At 40.1% G+C, this 25012-nt stretch overlaps 1 protein-coding gene across 5 annotated transcripts in view; it reads left to right on the top strand.

Moving 5' to 3' along the window:
• The window catches only part of CLEC16A (C-type lectin domain containing 16A), a 187169-nt gene that overhangs the window by 66125 nt on the left and 96032 nt on the right, over positions 1–25012 (top strand). For all 5 annotated transcript variants that reach the window (XM_026650649.1, XM_026650650.1, XM_026650648.1 and 2 more), the window contains 6 exons: positions 2516–2638; positions 5527–5636; positions 11601–11645; positions 13993–14043; positions 16368–16496; positions 24559–24679. In XM_026650649.1, the coding sequence (XP_026506434.1) occupies positions 2516–2638; positions 5527–5636; positions 11601–11645; positions 13993–14043; positions 16368–16496; positions 24559–24679 (579 nt within the window). The remainder of the gene's footprint in view (positions 1–2515; positions 2639–5526; positions 5637–11600; positions 11646–13992; positions 14044–16367; positions 16497–24558; positions 24680–25012) is intronic.

The following is a 25012-nucleotide window of genomic DNA, read 5'->3' as shown; positions in this document are numbered from 1 at the left end:
ACTGTCTTCTAGATTACAATAATCCAATGTGCTGTATTTGAAGACCACTGGAAAGTTAGTGTAGAAAGACTACTTCTCACCTTTCAGGTGGTGATAGTAAAAAGCAACAATAGTTCTTCAAAAGCTGGACTGGCTTCCTATTTGCTTTCAGGTTCAGTTAAGGCACTATTTACCATTGTGGGCCGCATCCAATACTACCTGTATGGCCCTGAGGATGTCACATGGGCTGCAGTGATGTGCTGATTGGGCCGCAAGCAGCTCACGGGCCACAGATTGAGAACCACCGAGTTAAAGTGTTGGCTTTGATCCATAAAGCCCTATAAGGCTTTGGGACTTGGTTGTCAGACAGAGTGCTCTGACTGTGGTATGGTAGTTGAGTATCTGTTTCTGTGGAATAGTGCTACTTTTATGTCCACTTCTGAAGGAAGTGTTTGCATGTACTTGTTATGTACTTCTACCCTGAGCCCTATCTAGGGGTGCATTTTACGCATCTAAAATGTAAGTACCGGTAATTACCAGCAAATGATGCTCTTGTTAGAATGGGTGTCAATGTATGGAAGCTGCTTGCATTTGTATTTGCATATTTCTACAGTAAATAGATCTGAGGACATGTGCTCTGTTGCTTTAGAAGGGCAACTTTCAGGTGCTCAAGCTATGTATCATTAATAGTGCAGGCTTGGAAACGTTTTCATATCAGTGTCACCTGATTAAACAAAGCAATGTAGGACTTTTCAAAGGGTGAGAGCACACACAGAATTCTAATTACTAGTAATTAATTTTGTTCATTATCGAGCTGAAAATTGACCCTATAGTGTCCCTGGAATCCATATAGAACCGTTTTACATGCTAAGTATGTGAAGTCAGTGCGTGTTCATTTAGAATTATTGTGTTGTCTTGTACCTATACACATTGCATCCTTGTTTCTATTCATTACACATGTTGCACACTTAAATAAATCTAAAAAAGCCCAGAAGTTGAATATTTGGTCACATATTTAAATAGTAACTTGCTGGCAGAAGGCTTTTACTGCTGATCTATTTCCCTCCCTTTAGGCAAATGTCATTACTAATGGCACAATTACCCTCCACGCTACAGTGTCAGTCACACATTTTTGTGATTACTGTTAATGCCCCTCAGTTTTGTTTATAAAGTCTTTAACAATTTTCAAACCATATTGTCCAAGCAGTAACAAGTAATAAAGATTATGGTATAAAAATATGATGTTTTTGAACAACAAGCCATGCTCAGTATTTGAGATGGCAGGGAATAGACTGTTCCTATGGCTAGGTGTACTCTGACTGTGAAAGGAGTACATGAGACCTGGAAACTTCTCCTGTGAATCCTGTGTTGCCACTACATTGTTGTAGTCAGAATGCTTTGCTTTGAATCCAGCATACTACACAAATCATACTTCAGGGTATGGTAAAATGCTGCATACTTCAAAATGAATAGAAATGGCTTAATCCCTTGCAAACAAACCTTTCTTTAAGGTTTTTAGTGGGAAACAAAACAATTGCATCAGCCAATTATAATTACAGTCAGCAGCGTAACTGTGCAAAACTAATATGCAAAACTGTTTGAAAGAAGGATGTTAAACAGGCTTCATACCTGCCACAAAATAAATGTTTACTTTTACCATACAAGCTGTTGGAATTACTTTTATCTGGCAAATAAATAAAGTGAGGCTATACTAAAACACTGAAATCAAGTGTTTCGAAAAGCACACTTAAAAAAGATATAACCATAAGGCATCCCAAGTGACAATGGATTGGATTAGCAAGCAGGAGTTAAGGGTTGGAAGAAATTCAATAAAGTGGAGTACATTGTTCTGATCTATTGTGGAAATGTTTTAGTTACTTGGAATCAAGACAATGAGCTTTTTAACACAGTCTGTAATCATTGTCTGAGGTCTTACTGTAACACATGTTGTTCATAAAGGGTAATATTTCAAACCAGCATATTCTGAGAAATCCAACTTGGCATGAAAACTTGGCATTTGTTTTAATTTCTTGTAGGTACTTTCACAAAAGCTAGTGTGTTTAGCATTTTGGAGTTGTAATTATGAGCCTTTTAATCTGGTTTGTTCCCTGGTAACTGTTGGTTGTTAAGAGAAATTCATCTTAACACACAAGAAAATTTGTTGTCTGGTTTTCTTATATCAGACTTCCAGCAGGACCCTTACATGACTTGGTCAGTTGTCAACAAAGTAATAATAATTTTAAATGATTTTCTAAGGAACTGAAGAAGTTTAGGCATCCATTTCAGTGGGATTTGAGTGCCTCCATCCCTCAGGCTCCTTTTGAATATCCCAACCTGGAAGGTTGTAAAACTTGTTCAATCTTCTGTTGTTGATTTCTTTTCTAACTGTGGCACAGCCATTCAAATGTCACAATTTTACACTATGCCAATGCAGTTCTATATTGTTTATGATACTCTGCATTTTCAAGATGACTTATTGCAATTTTTAATAGCTATTAGCTAAAAAATATCCTCCTATTTTCTTCCACTTCAAAAGGAATTGACCCAGTCAAGCTGGAAAGAATTCAGCTTCCAGCCCAGCATGCTGAGGAGAAAAGCTCATACAACCACGTACTTGCAGAAAGGCTCATCAGGATAATGAATTATGCTGCTCAACCAGGTAGAGCATTTCTGATCACGTTAATTGATTACTTTTTTTGTGCAGCAATAAGTTTTTATAAAGTTCAAATGTAGTGTCAATGCTTAAAATATTTGAAGTACTAAGTAACTGGCCCCATTCCCCATGCGGAAGAGACTCGCTGCTATTCAACTGGAACTAGCATGCTCTTGTTAGATGATAAGCAGATCTGGCCTGTGAAAGAGACACATGGTGGCATTCCACTGGGGTGCAGAGTAAGTAGAAATTCTGCTTTTCATCTGAATAGTTGCTGTTGCATTCAAGACAACAGGGAGGCCTAAGACCTTAGCGTTCCTGCTTATTGTTGTTACATAAGCAAAATGTCCATCAAGCAGTGACTAGAGAGAGAGTTTACATTTTAGTAACTGATATTAGGTCCCAATCCTGCACGCATGCACTTCAGTAAAACTACTGCTGCGAGTAAAGTTACTTCCATGTGTAATTTTTGCAGTATTTAGCTCCTTAGTTTGTAGCTGCCCTTCATTTCTAGGCTGATTACAAATTTTCAGTCAACGTTTTTAATGCAAAATTGAGCATTCCGCTAAATTAACTTTTTTTTACAGAAGATGTCTGCTTTCCTTGAATGTTTCAGTTTTTTAATCAGAAAACTGAAGTTTTTCTTTTTTATAAAGTTCAAATTTGTGCGGGTGGGGGGAGGAACACACCCGTTTTTCTAATGGCTCTAGTCATCTCATCTCTTCTAAATTAAGTAACTCATGGAAACATTGTGTTCAAGCATTAGCTCTTCACTGCCTTCCCCCCCTTACTCCGACCTCCCCCCGAAAGACTCAATGAGGAAACTAGCGTTCCCCAACTTTGCTCCCCCCATGCTATGACACCAAAGCACTTCAATCAAGTCCTCAGCCATGCATAAGTGGACATCTGAAATGCTTGTTTACTTAATAGGGTGTGATTCTGTGAAGTCATTAACTTGTGCTAATATTTCATGTATAGACTCTGCAGTGACCTCGTTTCAGATTTTTCTAATACATTATATAATTCAGTGAACATAAACAGTGATACTCTGACAGTATTTTAATAAGTGACTCTCACAAACATCCTCCTTAGGCTGCATGATGTCATGTACTGAGAGTGCATGTGCTTGCGGAAGGAAGGTATGCAGGGCTAGAGTCTGTTTGGTTTCTATTTAAACAAAAGCACTTCCTTGGAATCCATAATTAGCACTGCTGGGCAAAATTGATAGTGTGTTAGACATGATTCAGAGAAGTCTCCTTATTCCCTCCTCCTGCTCCAACTCTGGATGGGGGTCCACAGGGCCTTGTTTTTGGTCCTCTTCGTCCTCTATGGTTTTTCTCTGTTACCTCATCCAGAAACATGGATGAGACTATGATCTTTATGCTGAGGATTGTCAGATCTACCTTTCCTCTGAACCACCATCTGCTGTCTAAACTAAAATCCCTTCCTGTCCTTCTGACATCTCATGGATGTCTAGCTGTCAGTTTAAGATCAACATGGCCAAAACAGAGGTCTTAATCTTCCCCCCAAATCCTGCCACCCTCCCTCTTTTCCCTATCACTAGGCACATCCTCCCTGTAATCTGGACATCATCATCTTCTCTGCAAGATTTAAACACAGCCTAGATGTGAGAATCTAGACATGGCAAATTCCTTTTGCATAATATAATATTGCTAAGATATGGCATTTCTTATCATCCACGCAACTAAAACTCTCATCCAAGTCCTCATCTTGCCTACGGCAACATTCTCTCTCTCTCTCACACCCACCCACCCACCCACCCCAGAGGCAATCTTGCCTTGCAAATATCTATTTAAAATGTTGCTGCAACAATCACTTTCCTAGCTTGTTGTTTTGTCTGTCACTTGCCACTTTGCATCCCTTCGCTGGCTCCCCCTTCCCCACCACATCAGACACAAGTTACTTGTCTTCACTTTCAAGGCCATTCACTGCCTATCCCATGCTACCTGTTGTCTCATATGCTTTTGAGATGTTGACTCCCACTCCTGCTCTTTCAGCGATGCCAGCCTTAACTGCACACTTGTTGTTTTTCAAATAAATACCCTGTGTGTTCTTCCAAGTTGCCCATCATGCATAGGAGGGACTACCCATAACATCTGCAAAGCTACCTCATTGTTCTCCTTCAAATCCCTCCTTAAAACTCTTTTCCTTAATGCCTTGAAAAAACGTAAATTAGACTGCTGGTGTGCTGAGACTGCTGCTTGTCATGCTGACCAATGTTGGCTGTTTGTTCTCTCCCATCAATCCACCTGTTGTGGATACAGATGAGAGAAGATACACACTTGTTGTCTGTTATCTTATATTTAGATTGGGGACAGAGACAGTTTTTTGTGTTTGTATATTGTCAACACAATGAGATCCTGGTCCATGACAGTGAATGATGATGATTATGCTTTTGTTCCTGAAAGCTTCACTGGTGTAGCACAGTTTTTCAACCTGAAGGAGTGGGCTGGGGATGGGGAGAGAAGAGTGCTTTTAAGGTTTCCTTTCCCCAAATGTTTGAAAAATCCTGTTTGCTGAAGTCTGGATTAGCCCAAAGCCAAAACATTTGCTTTTAGTATTATTATGTGTCTGGGGCTGAGTCTCCTGGCAATGGTGATTTGACAGCTCCCAGAGAAGTAGTGGACTCCATCAGTGACAGAAATAACCTCAACTTTCTCTTGAGAGAGAACTATTTTGCAAGGTCATAATCTTATGTGCCTGAGTGTAGATCATAGTGTTGTAGTATATTTTGGTTTTGTTGTGTGTGGCCATTGTGGGGATAGTCGGGGGGGGGGGGGAAATGGAAAACACATGGAAAGCCTCTGAGTAAAAAGGAGATTTCTCCTGAGTAAATACCCTGTACAATAATTCTAATTGACCGTTTACTTTAGATGGAAAAGTTCGTCTTGCAACACTGGAACTGGGCTGTCTATTACTAAAGCAGCTGGTTTTATCTAAAAGTGGCAGTATTATAAAAGATGTTCACCTTGCTTGCCTTGAGGTAAGTGTGTGTTCCTTAGTGGTACTTAGCCATCACCTTAAGGAAAGTGTTTTAGTGTTAGGGCCCACATAAGTAATGGTTTTGTTGGTTACAATGACAGCTGGACATGAACTAAAGCTGCACAGATCATTCTGTTCTATTTAGTTTCATATAATCCATCTCTACAGCAAATACCTTTGTTTAATTGCACAGAACTATCTGAGGAAAGAGGCTGTCTAGTGGTTAGATTAAGGAACTGGGAGTTGGGACTCCTAGGTTGTCTTCTCAGCTTTGCCATCACCTTGCTGTGTGAACTCAGGAAAGTGTCAACATAGCTGTGTATAAGGGCACTTCTGCATTGCCCCACAGTTCTGACTCCAGGGGTGTAAATAGCGGTGCACACCAAAGTGCTGCACTGTAACTCCCCTGTGTGGATGTTGCAGGTGCAAACTAAACAATTGCTACTTCACATTAACGTGGTCCTGTTTTGAAGAGGATTAAGTTATGGGAACTAGGAACCTTTTAGTTCTCATGCAGCATCCGCATGGGGCAGTTACAGGGCAGCGCTTTGGTGTGCACTGCTATTCGCACCCCCAGAGTCCGAACTGCGGGGCAGTGCAGACATGCCCTGCGTTTGTGTAAAATTTGGATGCTCCCCATCTCGCAATGGTGCAGTGAGAGTTAATTGTTTGTGACTCACTTTGAGTTGCTCAGATGAAAGGCATTTTGTAAATGCAAAACTCCTATTCTTTTCATCAAGATGAAGATTGGGAGGCTGAGTGGATAGAAACCATGCCCAGTATATAATCAGCTTTTTTTCTCTATGAAATTATCAGGAAATAATTCTCCTTTGAGTGGCTTCTTCATATTTTCATTCATGGGATATGCCAACTGGATAGAGCTGAGACAGTGGAACCTTAACTAGGAGTGCCTGTTGGAGTGCTCTTGCACTCCCTCCTGCCCCTTTCCTCACTGTTCCTGAACACATAGGAGGGAGGCTGGGAAAGAGGGCCTGGCTGTCTGGCCAATTCAGTTCCTTCCAATTACTAACGGTGATGGATTAGGAATTGCTCTAGATCATTGCTCTGAATCCTTCTTAAATTGCCCAGCTATCTTTAATAAAAATCTGAACATATTCTAACAAAACTTTATACTATATTAGGATTTTAGGGTTAGGGTGGCTGCTCCAAGCATTAGTCCTGGAAGAAACCTTGATGGCAGATCCAAAAATTAAGCAGCTGGGCGTTAAGCCCTGTGCTGCTTGCCCTTCAGGCTTCCCAGCATCAGTGTCACAGAGTGTCTTGCCTGCCCCAAAGAAGGATATTTATTATTTTTTTATTAATTGATCAGACTGTTGATTACTGGCTAGACTGGTGAATGCTGCCGTGGCAGAGACGGCACTATTGGCCAGCTCCTTGACATTACTCATACCTTCATTCCAATCATTGCACCAGATAATGCTGGTCTCCTTTTGAACCTTCACATCTAAAGATACTGGATTTGTCTGTAAAACTGAAGGAGGAAGAACAATTCCCTACTGTAGTGGAAGATACACTGGAAGATGGAGAGTAGATGGTTTTACACAAACTTCAGGAAACAGATCCTGTATTTGATGATTGACTATCCCTTGATGAAAACTTGAGAGTGATTTTTGCTTCATCTTCATCTGAAGATGCTCTTGCCTTTCTCGAATTAGTGGAAAATACCAACTACTTCAAGAAAAGAGTTCATATGAAGACTTTGACATTGTATAGTCTCTCAGCAGTATTAAATGGAATTCTACAACTTGTGATGCTCATGTGGGCAAGCCCAGCTTTAGTTCAACCAATATCTGAAAATAAACAGACAAATTATATCATTTACCCCAAAATGGCTTCTCCTATTCCTACACACGCACACTATCAAACTCTCTGGTGATATAAGTGGCTGTTCAGAAGTCTAAAGGTGGATCAGTCCTTCTATACTGCTTCATTGTAAGGATGGAAAGAAGATGGATTTGTGAGGGTTGGGGGAAGCCTTCTCTTCCTCCACTTTAGGTCTGAGTAGTGAAGTAACAAGCAGTGTTCATGCTGTACCAATACCACATTTGGGTAAAAATAGCAGTGCCTACTGAACTTCTCCCAGACTAACAGAGAACTCGCAAATGCCATCATTATGGTGGGTCAGCAAGTGGCAAAATATGACTTGGGAACATCTCTTGATTCTTCCAACTCTGCAGTTAGAGCTGTAGTTTTTGCAATTTCTATCAGAAGGTTCACTTGGTTTAAATCTTCAAGAATTCCAGAAACAAAGTCTAAATTTGGGGATCTTCCCTTAGAGAAGGACTGTTTAGTACCAGAACTAATGAGGTTTCTGGAAAAGTTAGTCCAGACACACTTCCAGGTTGCTGGGCATCTAGCAACAGCCCAAGAGGAAAGCTGGTTTTCAGGTACCCCATCATAGTCTTCTTCTTTTCAACTTCCCCACAGGAGACCATGTTATTACCAACAATATCCTCTTTAGTAGCCCTTTCAGTGTGAAGAAACTTCAAGAATCAGTGCAAACAATCATCTTTGAGAGCTATGATGTCGGGCCTTTGGCCCAAAGTTTGACATACTGCCCAGGAACTACAATCCAGTACTAATTCAAGCGTATTTCCCTCAATTTAGAGCCTGACTGCATCATTTTTTCCACTGCATTTCTACAGGAAAATGCAGTGGAATTTAGAAATTACAAGAGGTATCAATACAGTTCAAAACTATTCATCCTTCCATTTCCCTATTCAGGAACCCTCCTTGCAAAAACCTGTTGAGATAATTGGTTCTTGCCCTCCTTGAAAGAGGGTAGTACCAAGGAATAGAAGAGGTACCACAGAAATTGGGAAACACAGGGTTCTATTCAAGGTACTTTCTGATTCCCAAAAAAGATGGTCTTCACTCTATACTAGACCTTAAGAAGCTTTCATCAGGAAAATTAATTTCCATATGCAGACCTGAGCCTCGACCATACTCTCCCGTTCTTAAGGAGTGGTTTGCTGGTCTCTGTTTAAAGGATACCTGTTCCATATCTGCAAAAGAATCACTCATTGCAAATACCTTCATTTAGTGGGGCAAGATCATTTTTTGAACTTTCTGCTGCCACAGAGTATTTTATAAAATATGCATCTGTGATGGCAACTCAGATAAGAGGGAATTTATGTGAACAATTTGGATAGGTTATGTAATCAAAGGAACACCTTTACAATGCTCTCTTCTGCATATACTCCCTTTGAAAGACCTCGGTTCTTGATAAATTGAGAAGTTACTCTTACAAATCTCCTATAAAAGCTCTTTACCTTTTGAATGGACATTAAGTAGTGTTCTACCTCAAGTTGATGGAATTTTTAGCTTCAAAATAAGTCACCTTATACGCTAATCTCAAAATGAGAACCTTATATCACTGGCTGTCAACCAGATACAGACTACAGACAGCATGTATTGAAAATTAACCATTCCAAAGACAATGCTGCGATTTTGAGGTGGGACACTCAACTTGCAATGTCTTCTGGGATATGACATTCAGCCCTCTTGCTCCATTTACAACAGTTACCTCTGATGTGTCAAGCAACAGATGGGGGCCTCACTGCTTCTGGTTCACAGCGTAGGGAACACTAAAATCCCCCAGAGACTAAATTACATATAAACCTTCTAGAGCTCAGAGAAATTTGTTAGGCATTAAAAACTTTCTTACGTCGTCTCCAGCACAGTTGGTCTAGGTGGCTATGAACAATATTACAAACAGGGAGGTTCCTATTCTACTCAACTTTGCAGAGAGGTTACAGTTTTATGGGAATGATGTATTCTTATGCACCTGTCACAGACCAGCTAAGAAGAATCACAATAGATGCTCACAAGTGGTCACTGAAAACACCAATGACAGAGGAAATCTTTGCATCGTGGGGACACCCAAACATAGACTTCATTGTAAATAGTGTGAAATGTCAAAAGTTTTGTTCATGAGCAGAGAGAGACAGGCATTTGAGTTTTGATTCTGCATATAATGAAGGCAAGGACTCCTGCGTGCCTTTCTTCCTATCCTCTTATGCAGGGGGTTATAAGAAAAGTAAATCAGGACAAGGTTAAGATAATCTTATTCACGCCTGCTTGGCCTAGAGAACAATGGTCACCAGACCTACTGTACCGCTTAGAAGGAACCTACAAAATGCTGCCTGTTACTCCATATTTACTGATCCAACAAGATAATGGAGTCTGTCATCTAGATCAAAGCACTCTGCATGTCACCACATGGGCAATAGGTTTCTAATGGACTTTGAGCTACTTTGTGCTACTGATGTTCAGAATGTCTTCGTGAGCTCCAGAAAAGAATCTACTCAAATGGTACAATTTAAAACAGAAAAACTTCACAGTGTCAGCAGGTAATAATACATCCCCTTTGAATGCCCAATTCAGTGTATACTGGAATACTTGCTCCAGCTGAAAATATCAGACTTGTTCCTGTCTTTAATTAAAGTTCATTTATCTGCCATATCAGCCTTCTATTCTTTTGACGATAAAAATGTGTTTTCTTTTGAAACAGTTAAGAAATGTTTTAAAGAGACGTAACATTTATCCTCCTATTAAACTGTGTCATCCTGGTGGGATATAAATCTGGTTCTCACACCATTTAATGAAACGCCCATTTGAGCTAATGGGAGAATTTGTTTTTATTTCATTTCTAAAAATAGCACTCCTGGAGGCAGTTCTGTGTGAAAGGTGATTGAGCAGGTTATAGGCACTTATGGTAGAACCACCGTTTACAGTTTTTTTTTAATGAGGACAAAATAGTTGTACATCTTCACTCCCTAATTTCTCCCTAAAGTAGTTAGATTTTCACATTAATCAGTTCACTTCTGTTTCTCTCTGAGTTTCATGTGCAGAAGGGTGAAGCCAAACTGCATACTCTTCATGTTAAGAGCTTTAGTTAACTCTTTATTACCATGTAAATAGTACAAACATTCACCAAAGCTATATCTCCTTTGCTTAGAATAAAAAGGGGCAAGTTACGTCTTCCTAAACATCACTCATCTGGGTCAAAGTCTGTACAGGAGAGGCTTTTACGTTCACTTCAGGAATAGGAATGGAACGTATAAGGTCTCACTCTGCTAGGGCCAACGGAGCTTCAGTATCGTGTCTCAGACACATACCAATTAGAAATCTGTAAATCCGCAACTTGGAGCTCTAGTTCACATTCTTACAAAACATTGCTGTCTAAACCGCAAGACCAGGTTTGAAGCTGTTTGGCAGAGCAGTCCTTCAATCACTTATTAATTAGGAAAAAGAACAGGAGTACTTGTGGCACCTTAGAGACTAACAAATTTATTTGAGCATAAGCTTTCGTGGGCTACAGCCCACTTCTTCGTATGCATAGAATGGAACATATATGCATCTGAAGAAGTGGGCTGTAGCCCACGAAAGCTTATGCTCAAATAAATTTGTTAGTCTGTAAGGTGCCACAAGTACTCCTGTTCTTTTTGCGGATACAGACTAACACGGCTGCTACTCTGAAAGCTGTCATTATTAATTAGGACTTCTCATCCTGCCTTCCTTTGCATCTACTGCTTGCCAATCTCTCCCATACATGGGAATATACAGAGGTCACTCGAAGGAGAAATAACAGTATGTTATTTGTAACTGTAGGTCAAGATGGACTCTGCATATTTGCACTCCCTGACCACCTTCCCCTCTTCCTTGACTTTATAAACTAGACTTGAGGAAGCAGACTTGAGGGAAGGGACTGAGGTGGCTGGAGTGCCACAACTTCTTTTATAGCCTGACCCCAAGAACATTCGGGATTGGGGAGGGGCAGGAAGGGACACGAGTGCTCCAGTGGCCATTGTCTCAGTGCACCCACATGCATGTCCCGTGAGTGCAAATATGCAGAGTCCATCTCAAAGAACTCTAGTTGCAAGTAAGTAACCTTAATTTTGGGTATTGATCAGATCATCACTGATCTATTTCTTCTCTCTAGGGTGCAAGAGAAGAGAGTGTTCATCTTCTGCGACACTTCTATAAGGTACTTTTTTAAAGAGGTGGATAAAATTAATTAATCCTTTCTTATTTTAAATATTTCCTCTTCCAACTAGGGTAGACTACACTGTGTGCATATATTAGAAAAAAGTGTACACAATATTTAAAGAAAATGATGGAGTTTAATACCATAAATTATATTGCCAATATTGTATGCAGTGTCTTTGTAGCCATTTCTGTCCCAGGATATTGAAGAGACAATGTGAGTGAGGTAATATCTTTTATTGGACCAACTTCTGAAGTCAGAATGCTCACCCACCTTGTCTCTCTGTTGCTTTCAGGGCAGCTTAACTTTTTGAGTAAGGGAAGAATTCTGCCTTTGAAACAGAATCATTATACTGGTTGGTTTTCTTTACTGGAAAAAAAAATGGGCGTTGCAAATTGCTTATTCTTCATGACTGCACATGTCCGCTCAACTTCAGGCATGTGCGCATGCAGTCCACCAGAGCTGGAGATGGTTTTTCCTTAGTGGTGTCTACTGGGGTGACACATGCATCTTTATTATGCTCATGCTACTGACTGATGATATAAAGGACAGAGCTACCCCTGACCCCTTCAGTTCCTTTCGTTGTCAGAGCATGTTGACTTGTTTACTCAAGTCTTTCCCAAATGTCAGTGGTTTTTTCTGTATCTTTGTGTATAGTTATAGTGCATGTGTATGTGTGTCTGTCTAGGTTTTCTTTCTTTTTCTTGGTTTACTGGCATTGAATCCCAATTAGTGGTCAGGTGTTACCATTCAGTACCAAGCCATGCCTTTTGGTCCTCGGGTTTTAAGCCCTATGCTGGTTGCAAGATGTTTCTGCCAGTGAGTGACCCTTGTTCCCGGTGCCTGAAGTGTCTGGGTGAGGGCCACATTCAAGACACACTGCCAGATCTGTAAAGACTTCAAGCTGCATACAAAAAAGGACAGGGAGGTGAGACTGTGCCATGCTTTTATGGAGGCTGTCTTGTGTCCATCTTTGGAACCTTCCTACTTGGTGCAGATGCCAAGTACATCCATGTCTGCTGTATGTGCCCCTCCGGACATTCTCATTTACCCCCGAAAGATCATCATCAAAGGTAAGGCACCAATCCTCTTCTCTCGTGCTGAGGGAAAAACGCATGAGATCCAGTGAACACCATTCCTCTAATATGGGTAGATCTGATTCTGGCATGAGACTGAGATCCCTGTTGCCATCTATCCTCAGAGTAGCAGATATGGCAGGTAGACAACGCACCCTGGTACCGACCTCTGCTATATCTCTGTAAGAATCATTGACTCTGGCACTGGCTTCTGGGTCGTCGAGGCCAGTTCTTATTGTGGTGCTGACACTTGTGGTGCAGCAACTGCTGGGCCAAGGAAGTGTCTCAGTGCCGACAACACCTGAGACTTGTGCAGCAGCTAGAGTTTTACTCTGCCTCTCAGTGCTAGATTCTCGGTGCCAGATTCTTCAATCATGCAGGCGGTAGGCCTACTGGTACTGGTTCTTCTCCATTCTTCTTGTCCATTCCACAACCCATACCTTTTCCACTCTACATTGGAATTTATCTGGTAAGAAGGAACTGAGGGTGTGTTGGGGGCAGCTCCACCTTTTATATCATTAGCTGGTAACACAAGCATGCAAAAGGTGCATGTGCCATCCTGAGGAATACTGCTAAGAAAAAATCTTTAGCTCTGGTGCACTGGCTGTGCACACACGTGAAGTGGAATGGACATGTGCAACACATCTTGAAGAAAAACAGTTACAGAACAGGTTAGTAACAATTTTGTCTTGGACATGGATTAGTGAGTAGAGTGCAAGCAAGGTATCAGAGGTATATGATTGTATTTTATTACATGGTTCTGCTACTTATGAATGGAACGGAACCTGAAGCTTAAACCTCATTGGAGTACATCAGGGACGCTGTCAGCATTAGGGAGACACATGGTTATTAATGACACTTCTTGCTCAGCAGTGATCTTTAGAATGGCTCATAATTTATTCTCAATATCTTAAATATTTTCTTTTTCCCCCTATTTAAGTGAGATGTTTACAGCATTTCACTTCTTTTAGTGCATTGTAAACAAATCATGAGAGAACTGAAATATTCAGTCTGACACTTTAACTCCTACTAACAATAAACTAATGTCAAATATCCCAAAACAATGAACAGACATGACATTTTCCTATTTTGGTAAGTTCTTAAAAGAATGTTGAGTGCTGAACGATGATGCAGGATTTCTTTTTACTTTAATTTACTGGTGACTTCTGAGAAATGTGTGTAATGAAAAACAGATGGCTTCTCAACCATGACCCAGGATCCATAACGTACATGTTTATACATAGAGAAATAATATCTTGGTTTTTTTTAAGGGAGAAGAGATTTTTCTGGATATGTTTGAAGACGAATATAGGAGTATGACAGTAAGTGATTAGAAAATAGAGGTTAAAATAGAAATGCTGATGTAAAACTTCATAAAATACCAAGGATTTTATTTATAGGACTGGAATAATAAAACTGCATGTGTTTTTGCTCAGAGGAGCATGTCTACATTTATATAGAGCCTTTTATCTAAAAATTCCACACAAAAAATTCTATAAAAAGCATAGATATCACTTAATCCCCTGAGAAGTGTGGTATCTGTTTAACAGCATGCCAAAACACTAATCAAGTAAAAAGGTAAAAAAATCCTCTTTTCCTCTGTGAATTGTGTAGACTGTAATAACCCTGGTTTCCATGCTAGATCTCAGTTTGGGTAAACACCGCTTCTCTTGTGAAATGGGGAATGGAATCTTCCTGACAACTAACAGGAGGGCCTGGATTTTACATCATATTTGAAAGATGGCACTTCCAGCAGCATAACACCCTGTGTAATAATCTCTTCATGATTTATACCTTGTCAACTCAAGTTTAGACAATTTTAATTAAAACTGGTTTTTCTGAGCAATGATACTAGTGGCAGTTGACATTGCTATAATCATAATGCTGGCCAGAGAACAGTCCTTGATTTTGCAGAGATTTAATATTTAACCTATAAACATCATGTCTTAAAACAGTGTTTGGGCATCTCTGACCTTGGGTTGCCAGACTGCTAGTGTCAGAAATATTTTTTCCTGTTAGATAATAGCAGGAGGCACAACAATTAAGTCTCATATTGAAGTGTACAACCTACAGTTTGTATATTACAAAAAAATCTTTTAATATTGGGAGGAACTTTGTGAGTCTGCTCAAAGTGGGGAGGTTGGAAATATTCTGAAATGTTTCCTCCAATCTTTGAGTATTGTGTAGCTTTCATTGAATGTTGGTGTGGTTCTATTTTGAAAAGTGCCTGAAAAACTAGTGCTGAATGGTTCCATGTGTATTGCCTCTCTACTTGGCACTGAGTCCATTGCTATGAGATCAAAGTTGTTCTCTAGCAGTTCTGCAAACTCATTCTGAGATCTACGGACCAGATTCTTCTCCCACCTTATGCCAACATTAGACTGATGTAAATCTAGTAACTTGACTAGAGTTGTTTCTGATTTACACTAGCAGATGAGAAGTCAAGCACAATCATTGTAACAGAGGCTCTTTAGGCAAAATGAGGTACTCCGTGACATCTGTGCATCTCTGTTGCCTTTAACAGGGTTGCACAAGGGTATATGATTTGTTCATAGTGAATAATTCTCTTGAAGCAGGTGAGGACTAGAAACCAGCTCACTCACTGCTGTCTCTGCAGGGCCAAGGAGTAAAAAGTTGTATTTCACCAGCATCAGCAGATCTGAGTCAGATGGTGCCATATCTGCATTTTTACTTTTCCAGGGTAGAACCGTATTTTGAAATGTTAGCTTCATTTTTGAACTCATTCACCTTTATCAGTAAGAAACCTGATCAACTTGGTTCCTGAATGTGGTTTGATCTTTAAGCTAGCTGGTTCACCTTATCTCAGAGCTGTTCATTTCTTGTAGTTATGCATTCACAATAGCATTATCATTAATTTAGACTTCCATGTTGTTTTTTCTGCTATCTTAACCTTGCAGATTAATACCCACCACATTTCTTATTCACCAAAACAGTTTTAACTGAGTTATGCAACGTTTTAGATATCTTAGGAATTTCTTCAAAAGGTGTATGATGCTGAGAAGTCTGGTTTTTGTTTGTTTTTTGTTTTTGTTTTATTAGCAAGCCATGGGGACCTGCAGTCAGAACCTTTGTTTGTGGCAGACACCAGTTTGAGATTACAGTGCCTAGATCCTTATCTGTTTCAGCCCTGTCTTATTTTGCAGCATCTGGAGGCACATCGTCATAACAAGAGTAGGCTTCAGTTGTCCGCCATCCTACATGCCTACTTTCCCCTTTCCTTTGGGACACCATCTGAAAAAACATGTACTCTGTAGGCAAACTTCAGATTTAAAATGTTAGAAATACATATTAACATCTATTTTATATGCACTGTAATGCTCTTTCCTTTTCTGGGTGCACTGCAGTACATCAATAAATTCATAAGAAGTTTGGGATTTTACTTATCTGGTCCACTTTTGTTTGGGGAAAAAAGCCAAGCTTTACCTTGATGAGCAAATATTGACATAGAGTATATTTGGTTTAAATTTTATATCTATATCTGTGCACACACACCATATCAAGAGTCCTGAAAATATCAGGTATGCTGCTTCTGGGGTTTGTTAGAAATGGTAAGTTGCATTTGAAAGTGAATTTACGAACTCTTTTATTGCTGTAATGTATGCTGAATGTGGAACTATTTTCATAGAGTAAGCCCATGAATGTCGAGTACTTGATGATGGATGCCTCCATTCTGCTCCCACCAACGGGGACACCACTAACTGGTATTGATTTTGTGAAAAGACTGCCATGTGGAGATGTGGAAAGAACACGAAGAGTGAGTGAGCCTACTTTTCTTAAATCCTTTGGTGAAATGACACTTAAGACTTTCCCTAAATAGGCAACTGTCTGCACCTTCCATGGAAAAAATGTTATGTCAACACAGAGCATCAATTAAACAGCTAAACTTATGACTATTATCCATATAGTAATGAACTCTTAAAGTATTTTTGGCCAATATACTGGAAATTACACCATAGAATCAAAACTAAAGATGGGAAAAGACCCAGTTAGGTCACCTAGTTCATACCCCATCCATTACAGAAATGTTTTCTCTACAGTATTTCTTGTATATGGTAACTTTAATTTGAATTGGGCAATGGAGTTTTCTCTATTTTACTTGGAAAAGGTTCAGAAAAGGGCAATAAAAATGATTAGAGGTCTGAAACGGCTTCCATATGAGGAGCGATTAATGAGACTGGGACTTCTCAGCTTGGAAGAGAGATGACTAAGGGGGGATATGATAGAGGTCTATAAAATCATGACTGGTGTGGAGAAAGTAAATACGGAATTATTTACTCCTTCTCAACACGAGAACTAGAGGTCACCAAATGAAATTAATAAGCCGCAGGTTTAAAACAAACAAAAGGAAGTATTTTTTCACACAACACACAGTCAACCTGTGGAATGCTTTGCCAGAGGATTGTTGTCAAGACCAAGACTATAACAGGGTTCAAAAAAAGAACTAGATAAGTTCATGGAGGATAGATCCATCAATGGCTATTAGCTAGGATGGGCAGGGATAGTGTCCCTAGCTTCTGTTTGCCAGAAGCTGGGAATGGGCGACAGGGTATGGCTCACTTGATGATTACCTGTTCTGTTCATTCCCTCTGGGACACTTGGCATTGGCCACTGTCAGAAGACAGGATACTGGGCTAGATGGAACTTTGGTCTGACCCAGTATGGCTATTCTTATGTTCTTATGGAGGAGTTCCACTGTCTAATGACTCTCATCTTAGGATGCTTTTTCTGCTATTCCGTGTAAATTTTCCTTTACTGATCTCATGCTGTTAACCACACTTACAGTTTTTATCCTATACCAAAATCAAAAGTTTGCTTCACTGTCTTTCACCCTTCAGTAGCAGAATGAAGCACCAACTTGGCTCCATTGTGCTAGACGTATAGATGTAGCAAAATACTTTTTCTGCCCCAAAGACATTAATCTTAGTTTGGCAAGAAGTAACCATTGGGTAAAACAGAACAGGGTCAGGTGGGAGTGGGAAGAGAGTAATAAAAACATTTTTTCATAACAGTGCACACCATTTGTAGGTATAAGGTTTTTCCTATTAATAAAGAAGGATAATTATATTGGTAGCAGTAATTGTAGGTTGCATTTGTTAACATCATCACCTGGCAGTGTTCTGCTGGCACTGTAGTAGAAGTAAGTCTTAAGCAGGGCTTTGAATGAGGGTATGTATTGGGTTCCCAAATTTTCATGGGAATGGTCATTTCCCCCACGGGGGTTGACATAGAGGATGCTTGTTGGAGAAGCAGAAAAAGGAGGCTGGCATTTTTGACAACAGTGATGACAAAAAAGCAACTACAATGTAGTATTATATTAAAGCAGTGAGGAGGGGTTAAATTGTGAAGCATCTTGTAGTGGTTGCAAAGGAAAAGGTCAGTTAATTGACTCAACAGGAAATCCTGTCCAGGAAGGTGGTCTTAGCAACATTTTAAATGGGATTGAGGAGATAAGTTTGAGGTAGTCAGGATGTGAGATAAGAGCCTGAGTGAATTTTGGTGCTCAGGACAGGGAAAGACCAGATCTTGAGTATGTTATATAGGAAGAAATAAGATGTAAATACTGCCTTGTTTTCTGAGCCTAGTCTTTCTGAATCAGTCAAGAAAGATCTTGTAATCATCGTGGATAGATCTTTGAAAACTTCCACTCAATGCACAACAGCGGTCAAAAAGGCTATAACAGTATGTTAGGAACTATTAGGAAAGGGATAGAGAAATATCATGATGTCACTATATAAATCTGTGGTGCTTCCACCCCTTGAATACTCTTTCTAATTATGGTTTCCCCAATCTCAAAAAGGATATAGTGGAACTGGAAAAGTTTCAGAGAAGGACAACAAAGATGATCAAGAGTACTGAATGGCTTCCATATGAGGAGAGACCAAAAAGATCAGGGTTGTTCAGCTTAGAAAAGACAACTAAGAGGAGATACGATGACAGAGGTCTTAAAATCCTGAATGGTGTGGAAAAAAATAATACAGAAGTGTTGTGTTGTTTATTCTTTTGCACAATACTAGAACCAGGGGCACTGAAGAAATTAATAGGCAGCAGATTTAATACAGCCAAGAAGTATCTTTTCACGCAACTAACCTGTGGAACTCATTGCCATGGGATGTTGTGATGGCCAAAAGTATAACTGGGGTTAAAAAAGAGCTTGATAAGTTCATAGCGGATAGATCCATCAATGGCTATTAGCCAAGACAGACAGGGACGCAACCCCACGTTCTGGGTGTCCCTAAACTTCTCACTACCAGAAGCTGGGACTGGACGACGGGGGATGGATCATTCCATAATTGCTCTGTTCTGTACACTTCCCTTGAAACTTTGATATAGGCCACTGTCAGAGACAGGATACTGAGCAAGATGGGTCATGGTCTGAACCAGTATGGAAGCTCTTAGTTCTTAAATGGTTCTTTCCCTTTAAGAATCATAATTTGAAATTTCATTCCCCTTGGTATTTAGAGTGCAGTACTATGCATGCTGGCCTTGCCACTTTAAGATGTTCATTATGTTCATCCTGGCCACCATGGACGTAGAAGCTCTTAACACCAATATTCCACGTGAGGATGGACTACAAGCTGTCAGGAACAGTATCCCTGATGAGGCCACGGCACACCTGGTGGCTGAGTTTTGTGACTTTGTCCTCAGCCACAACCATTTCAGATTTGGGGACAATTTATACTTTCAAATCAGCAGCAGTGCTGTAGGTACCCGCATGGCCCCACAGTCTGCCAACATTTTTATGGCTGACTTAAAACAACACTTCTTCAGCTCTCGTCTCCTAGTGCCCCTCCTCTGCTTGTGCTACATTGATGACATCTTCATTATATGGATCCACGGGAAGTTGACCCTTGAAGATTTCCACCTGGATTTCAACACCCCACCATCAACCTCAGCCTGGACCAGTCCACACAAGAGATCCACTTCCTGGACACTACAGTGCAAATAAATGATGGTCACATAAACACCACACTATACCGGAAACCTACTGACCGCTATACTTACCTACGTGCCTCCAGTTTCCATCCAGGACACATCACACGATCCATTGTCTACAACCAAACCCTAAAATACAACCGCATTTGCTCCAATCCCTCAGACCGAGACAAACACCTACAAGATCTTTATCAAGCATTCTTAAAACTACAATACCCACCTGGGGAAGTGAGGAAACAGATTGACAGAGCTAGACAGGTACCCAGAAGTCACCTACTACAGGACAGGCCCAACAAGGAAAATAACAGAACACCACTGACTATCATGTATAGCCCCCAGCTAAAACCTTTTCCGGTACATCATCGATCTACAACCTATCCTGGAAAACGGACCACAGACCTTGGGAGGCAGGCCAGTCCTCGCCTACACACAGTCCCCCAACCTGAAGCAAATACTCACCAGCAACTACACACCACACCACACCACAGAAACACATCCCTGTAACAAACCCCATTGCCTACTCTGTCCCCATATCTACTCTAGCGACCTCATCAGAGGACCCAACCACATCAGCCACACCATCAGGGGCTCATTCACCTGCACATCTACTAATGTTATATATGCCATCATGTGCCAGCAATGTCCCTCTGCCATGTACATTGGCCAAACCAGACAGTCTCTATGTAAAAGAATAAATGGACACAAATCAGACATCAGGAATGGTAACATACAAAAGCCAATAGGAGAACACTTCAATTTCCCTGGACATGCAATAACAGATTTAAAAGTAGCCATCCTTCAACAAAAAAATTTCAAAAACAGACTTCAAAGAAAAACTGCAGAACTAAAATTAATTTGCAAACTTAACACCATTAATTTGGGCTGAATAGAGACTGGGAGTGGCTGGCTCACTACAAAAGCAATTTTCCCTCTTAGTATTGACACCTCCTCATCAATTATTGGAAGTGGACCACATCCACCCTGACCGAATTGGCCTTGTCAACACTGGTTCTCCATTTGTAAGGTAACTCCCTTCTATTCATGTGCCACTATATCTATGCCTGTATCTGTAATTTTCACTCCATGCATCTGAAGAAGTAGGGTTTTTACTCACGAAAGCTTATGCCCAAATAAATCTGTTATTCTTTAAGGTGCCACCGGACTCCTCGTTGTTATTATGGAGATCAGCACTTTTCTATTTCATAAGTACTTGTGCTTTAGATATCTTTGCATGTATGTGTAATTGCTGGTGCCTGCTTATATCTGTGAGGAAAAAGTGAAACAGCAGATATTTCCAAGAATGTTATGAATATACTGTTTCTATCATTGCTTATTCATTTAGCTCATAATATGTTACCACAGTAATATAGTTCAGCCAGCTGCACCCTTGTGGGATTACGGGGATAAGTGAGAAATTGCTTTCCATGTTCAAAATGGCTACTGACTTACTGAGTAAAGCCCCAAGAGGTATTGGGTCTCTCCTGAAGTACTCAAATGGGAATTGTGAGCCGGGGGGACAGGAAGGGGCAGGCAGGCATCCTTTTAGGCTCCAAGGACATCTAGTTTTCCTGTATGCCCCATACGCCGCTGCAGTTGAGTAATCCCCCAGATAGGAACGAGTAGAATGCTACTTCCTGTAAACAGCCACACACTAGACTCTAATCACACATGACACAGTTAAGAGATTTAATGAAAGGACTAATGAACATTTACTTCCAAGTCAGAGCCAACTCTAACGGGATCTCAGATTAGCATTATGTCAAAAGAGGGGTTATGTGACATGGGGCAACATTTCTTTTTTAACCATTAAATCCAAACCGCCTTAATTATAGCAATTACATGTATTGCAAGAGTAAATGTGTTAAAGGCCCACATGGCTAACCAACCCTTTACTGTCCTTCACAAAGAGAAAATAGTCCTCCATCCTCATCCTAAACTACTTTCCAAAGTGGCAACAGAACTCCATCTCAATAAATCCATTAACTTACCAGTATTTGTTCCCAGACTTCATTCACATCCAAGTGAGGCAAAACTGCTTACTCTTGATGCAAAAAGGGCATTCGTTTTCTATTCAAATAAGACCAAGGAATTTAGAAAATCGCCAAAACACTTTTTTCATTTTGGGATAGTACTAATAAGGGACAAGCAATTATATTGCCATGTTTATCAGAATGGGTTAGGGCTGGTATAGAAAGCTACAAATAAACATTTGTTCTGCTCTAAGTGGGGTTTAGGTCACACTCCACATAGTAGGTCTGTCCTATCCCAACTGAAGAAATATGCAGTGCTGCAACCTGGGGTTATATTCACATTCCACAAAATACTGTTAACTAGGTCACTGGATCTAGCATCCTGGTCAGATGCTTAATTTGCTGTGTACTACAACCATCAATACAGACTTGTCCCTCCTTCCAGAGAGTGTGGTACTGATTATGAAACTACCCCATGAAGTGGGAGTTTGCAGAGGTGTCCTGAAGAAAAAAAGATCGCATCTGTAATCAGTTCTTCAAATCGGACTGTGTCCCTGCTCAATTTCCCTCTTCCTCAGAGCCCTAATTACAACTTTGGACCTGGAAAGGCAGTGGAGCTAACGGAGATAGCTGGAATGCCATATCCTTTTCATAGCATCACCTTCACTATAATGGTTGCTCCGAATACCAAATGTGTGGAAGAAGGAGCTGTTGCCCCTGGCAGAAGGAAAAATCTAGAGCAGAAATGTCCAAGAAAGACCTAGATAAATATTTTACCTAAACCAACAAAATCCTTCGCATCTCAAAGTCAAAATGGGAATTTGTTCATAAGCTTGCGGTTCCTGTACGAGACTCTTCCTTTAGATTGATCCTACACAAGTACACTATTTCCTACTTTGAAGAGAGTAAAAGTTGTGGGACAGAAGTTGCTGCTTCACTAACATCTTGCTGTACATGTTTCTAGACAGTGTAATGGGAATATGTAGCTTAGAGCAGCTGTTTGTACTACCTTGTTTTTTGTGACTAGCCATCCCCTGCCTTCCAAGTAGGCATAATCTCACATTTGCTGAGTTGTGTGTAGGTCACTGGTAACTACCTATGAGCTTCTTCATAGTCACCAATCCACAGACACATTGCCATATTTTGGGCTGGTTTGTTCACCTCTGCTGCATGGCATTTGGTCAGTGGGTGACAAGGAGATCTGAATCACTTGCCCCTGATGTATTTTAAAATATCACCAGTCTACTCTAAGGCTTCTGAATTTTCTCTAAAGTGATGTTTCTGGTGGTGAAAGAAAGTCAAGCATGACATACTTTGTATCTCTTTGCCCCTGTGTTCAGTATTGGTTTCTTCCCCTCATTTGGTTACTGTCAGGAAAAGAGCTCTTTTCTTTACACTTAGCAAAAAAACCCACCACCTCACCATTCGCTTCATGTGTTATGAATGCATTCTTCAGACTTTCCATTAGGCTAATTCTGGTAAAAGTGTGCTGTCCATAAATAAGAGTTAAAATAGGTTCCCCTCGTAAGCACGTATTTATAACATCCTTGAGCACAGATTCCATAAACTAAGCCATAATGGGGAATGAGGAGTGGTGGTATTTGTACAGAATTTTAAGCTGCGCTAACTTTTTACAGATGGCTTTAATTTTCACTCCAGCTCTGGTCAGTCACTGTTTTTAACATTAAATGGTGGCTGCAGAAAAGAGAATGAAATATGAGCTCATAGTTGGTTTTTCATGTGTATGTTCCTGGAAATACATCCCACCTGTGTACAGCTGTTTAACAAAAACTTACTCCCACTACCAAATTGAGCACTTGTTTTATATTTTAAGCTTTCAGTTTTTGGAGTGGGTCAAAAGAGTGCAGGCGTTGTCTAATAAACATTAATTGGTGTGTTTATACAATCATTGAACAAACATTCAAATATATAAGAACTTTTATTAAACATTAAGACTTTTTAAACTCCATGTAAAAAATGTGAACTCTTTCTGAAACATAATACCTTATTTTGTTATTTTATTGTCAGTCCATTGTAACTGCTTTATAATAAATACATTGTTGTATTCAGTGGTGTTGTAGCTGTGTTGGTCCTACCTTGTCTTTGTAATAAACACATTAAGTACACAACCAATCTGAATGTGATTCACACTAAGTTATTGTTTCTTGCACATGTGTAGATGCTCATGCGCTCTCTCTCTCTCTCTCTGCGCTTTTCTGACTCTGGGGTCAGTGATATTCAAGCTAGTTAGCTGTACAAGAGCATTCATTTTACATTGAACAATGACACTCCACCCATCAAATCAGTTGTAGTGCACCTGAAACCTTCTTCCTCTTCAGTTCCCTCTGAAGATGTCAAGCTATCGTCTAACATGACACTTGGGTGTGTCGCCTGTTGACTTCCCCTCCTTTCATCCATGTCTCCCCAGCAATTGTGAGGGTATCATCACTACAATATTCCTGGTCAAAAAGTACTCTAGAGAATTTGGGCTTCCCAAGCGAGAGCCCAGTGCTACTAACTATACTACTAGTCCTGTCTTAAAAATAAATAAAAACTCTTCCCCCTTAAACAGAAAGGATAGTTCAAATTGGTCCACACACTTTAAACTATCACCTGCCTTATGATCTTAGATTGTAGAGGTACACCTTCACTATGTGTTCTCTGCTGATTTTACCAGATGGAAAATCCACTGTGTGTGGTTCTGCTCTGTTTTAGTTTTGTTGACAAACTGGTACACTAATGTGCTTTCTCAATTTAAACAGTTGACATACTGCACTACAATTTAGTCAGTGGTCTTAAACATAGATGTATTTTTATACAACTCTTTGAGCACTTACTTCTCTCTCTGCACAATGAAATATCTTTATCTTTAGTCTAATGCAGAATAATTTAACATGTTTTTAATTTCTTTAGGCAATCAGAGTTTTCTTCATGCTCCGTTCACTGTCACTGCATTTGCGAGACGAGCCAGAAACTCAGTTGCCATTGACAAGGGAGGAGGATCTAATAAAAACAGATGATGTTCTTGACTTGAGTAAGTAGCTTCTTCCCTGCCCCCCAATTAATAGAAAGTTGCCCATTTCCTTTAAGGAACTGACCAAAAAAAAAATGGTATTCTCTTCATGTAGCTGCATAATGAAGACTGATGTCTTGGTACTAACTTTAGCTTCCGTTAGAAGTCTGTTAGATTGGGAACATGTCCCACCAGTGATAGATAAAAAGGGAATTAACAGTCGTACTTCATTTATTTTTCCTTCCTTAGGACCTTCACTAGAATTTCAGCTACTTTAATACCTGAATAGGCTTTCCTAGTAGAAATACTGTTTGTCTTAACTAGCTGGTCCTGAGAGGCTGCATTTTGTTCTTA

Source organism: Terrapene carolina, unplaced genomic scaffold (assembly GCF_002925995.2).
Source record: "Terrapene carolina triunguis isolate 2854851 unplaced genomic scaffold, T_m_triunguis-2.0 Scaffold93, whole genome shotgun sequence".
NCBI classification, from domain to species: domain Eukaryota; kingdom Metazoa; phylum Chordata; order Testudines; family Emydidae; genus Terrapene; species Terrapene triunguis.
The sequence above is the reverse complement of the archived record's forward strand: the minus strand, read 5'-3'. Positions and strand labels throughout refer to the sequence as shown.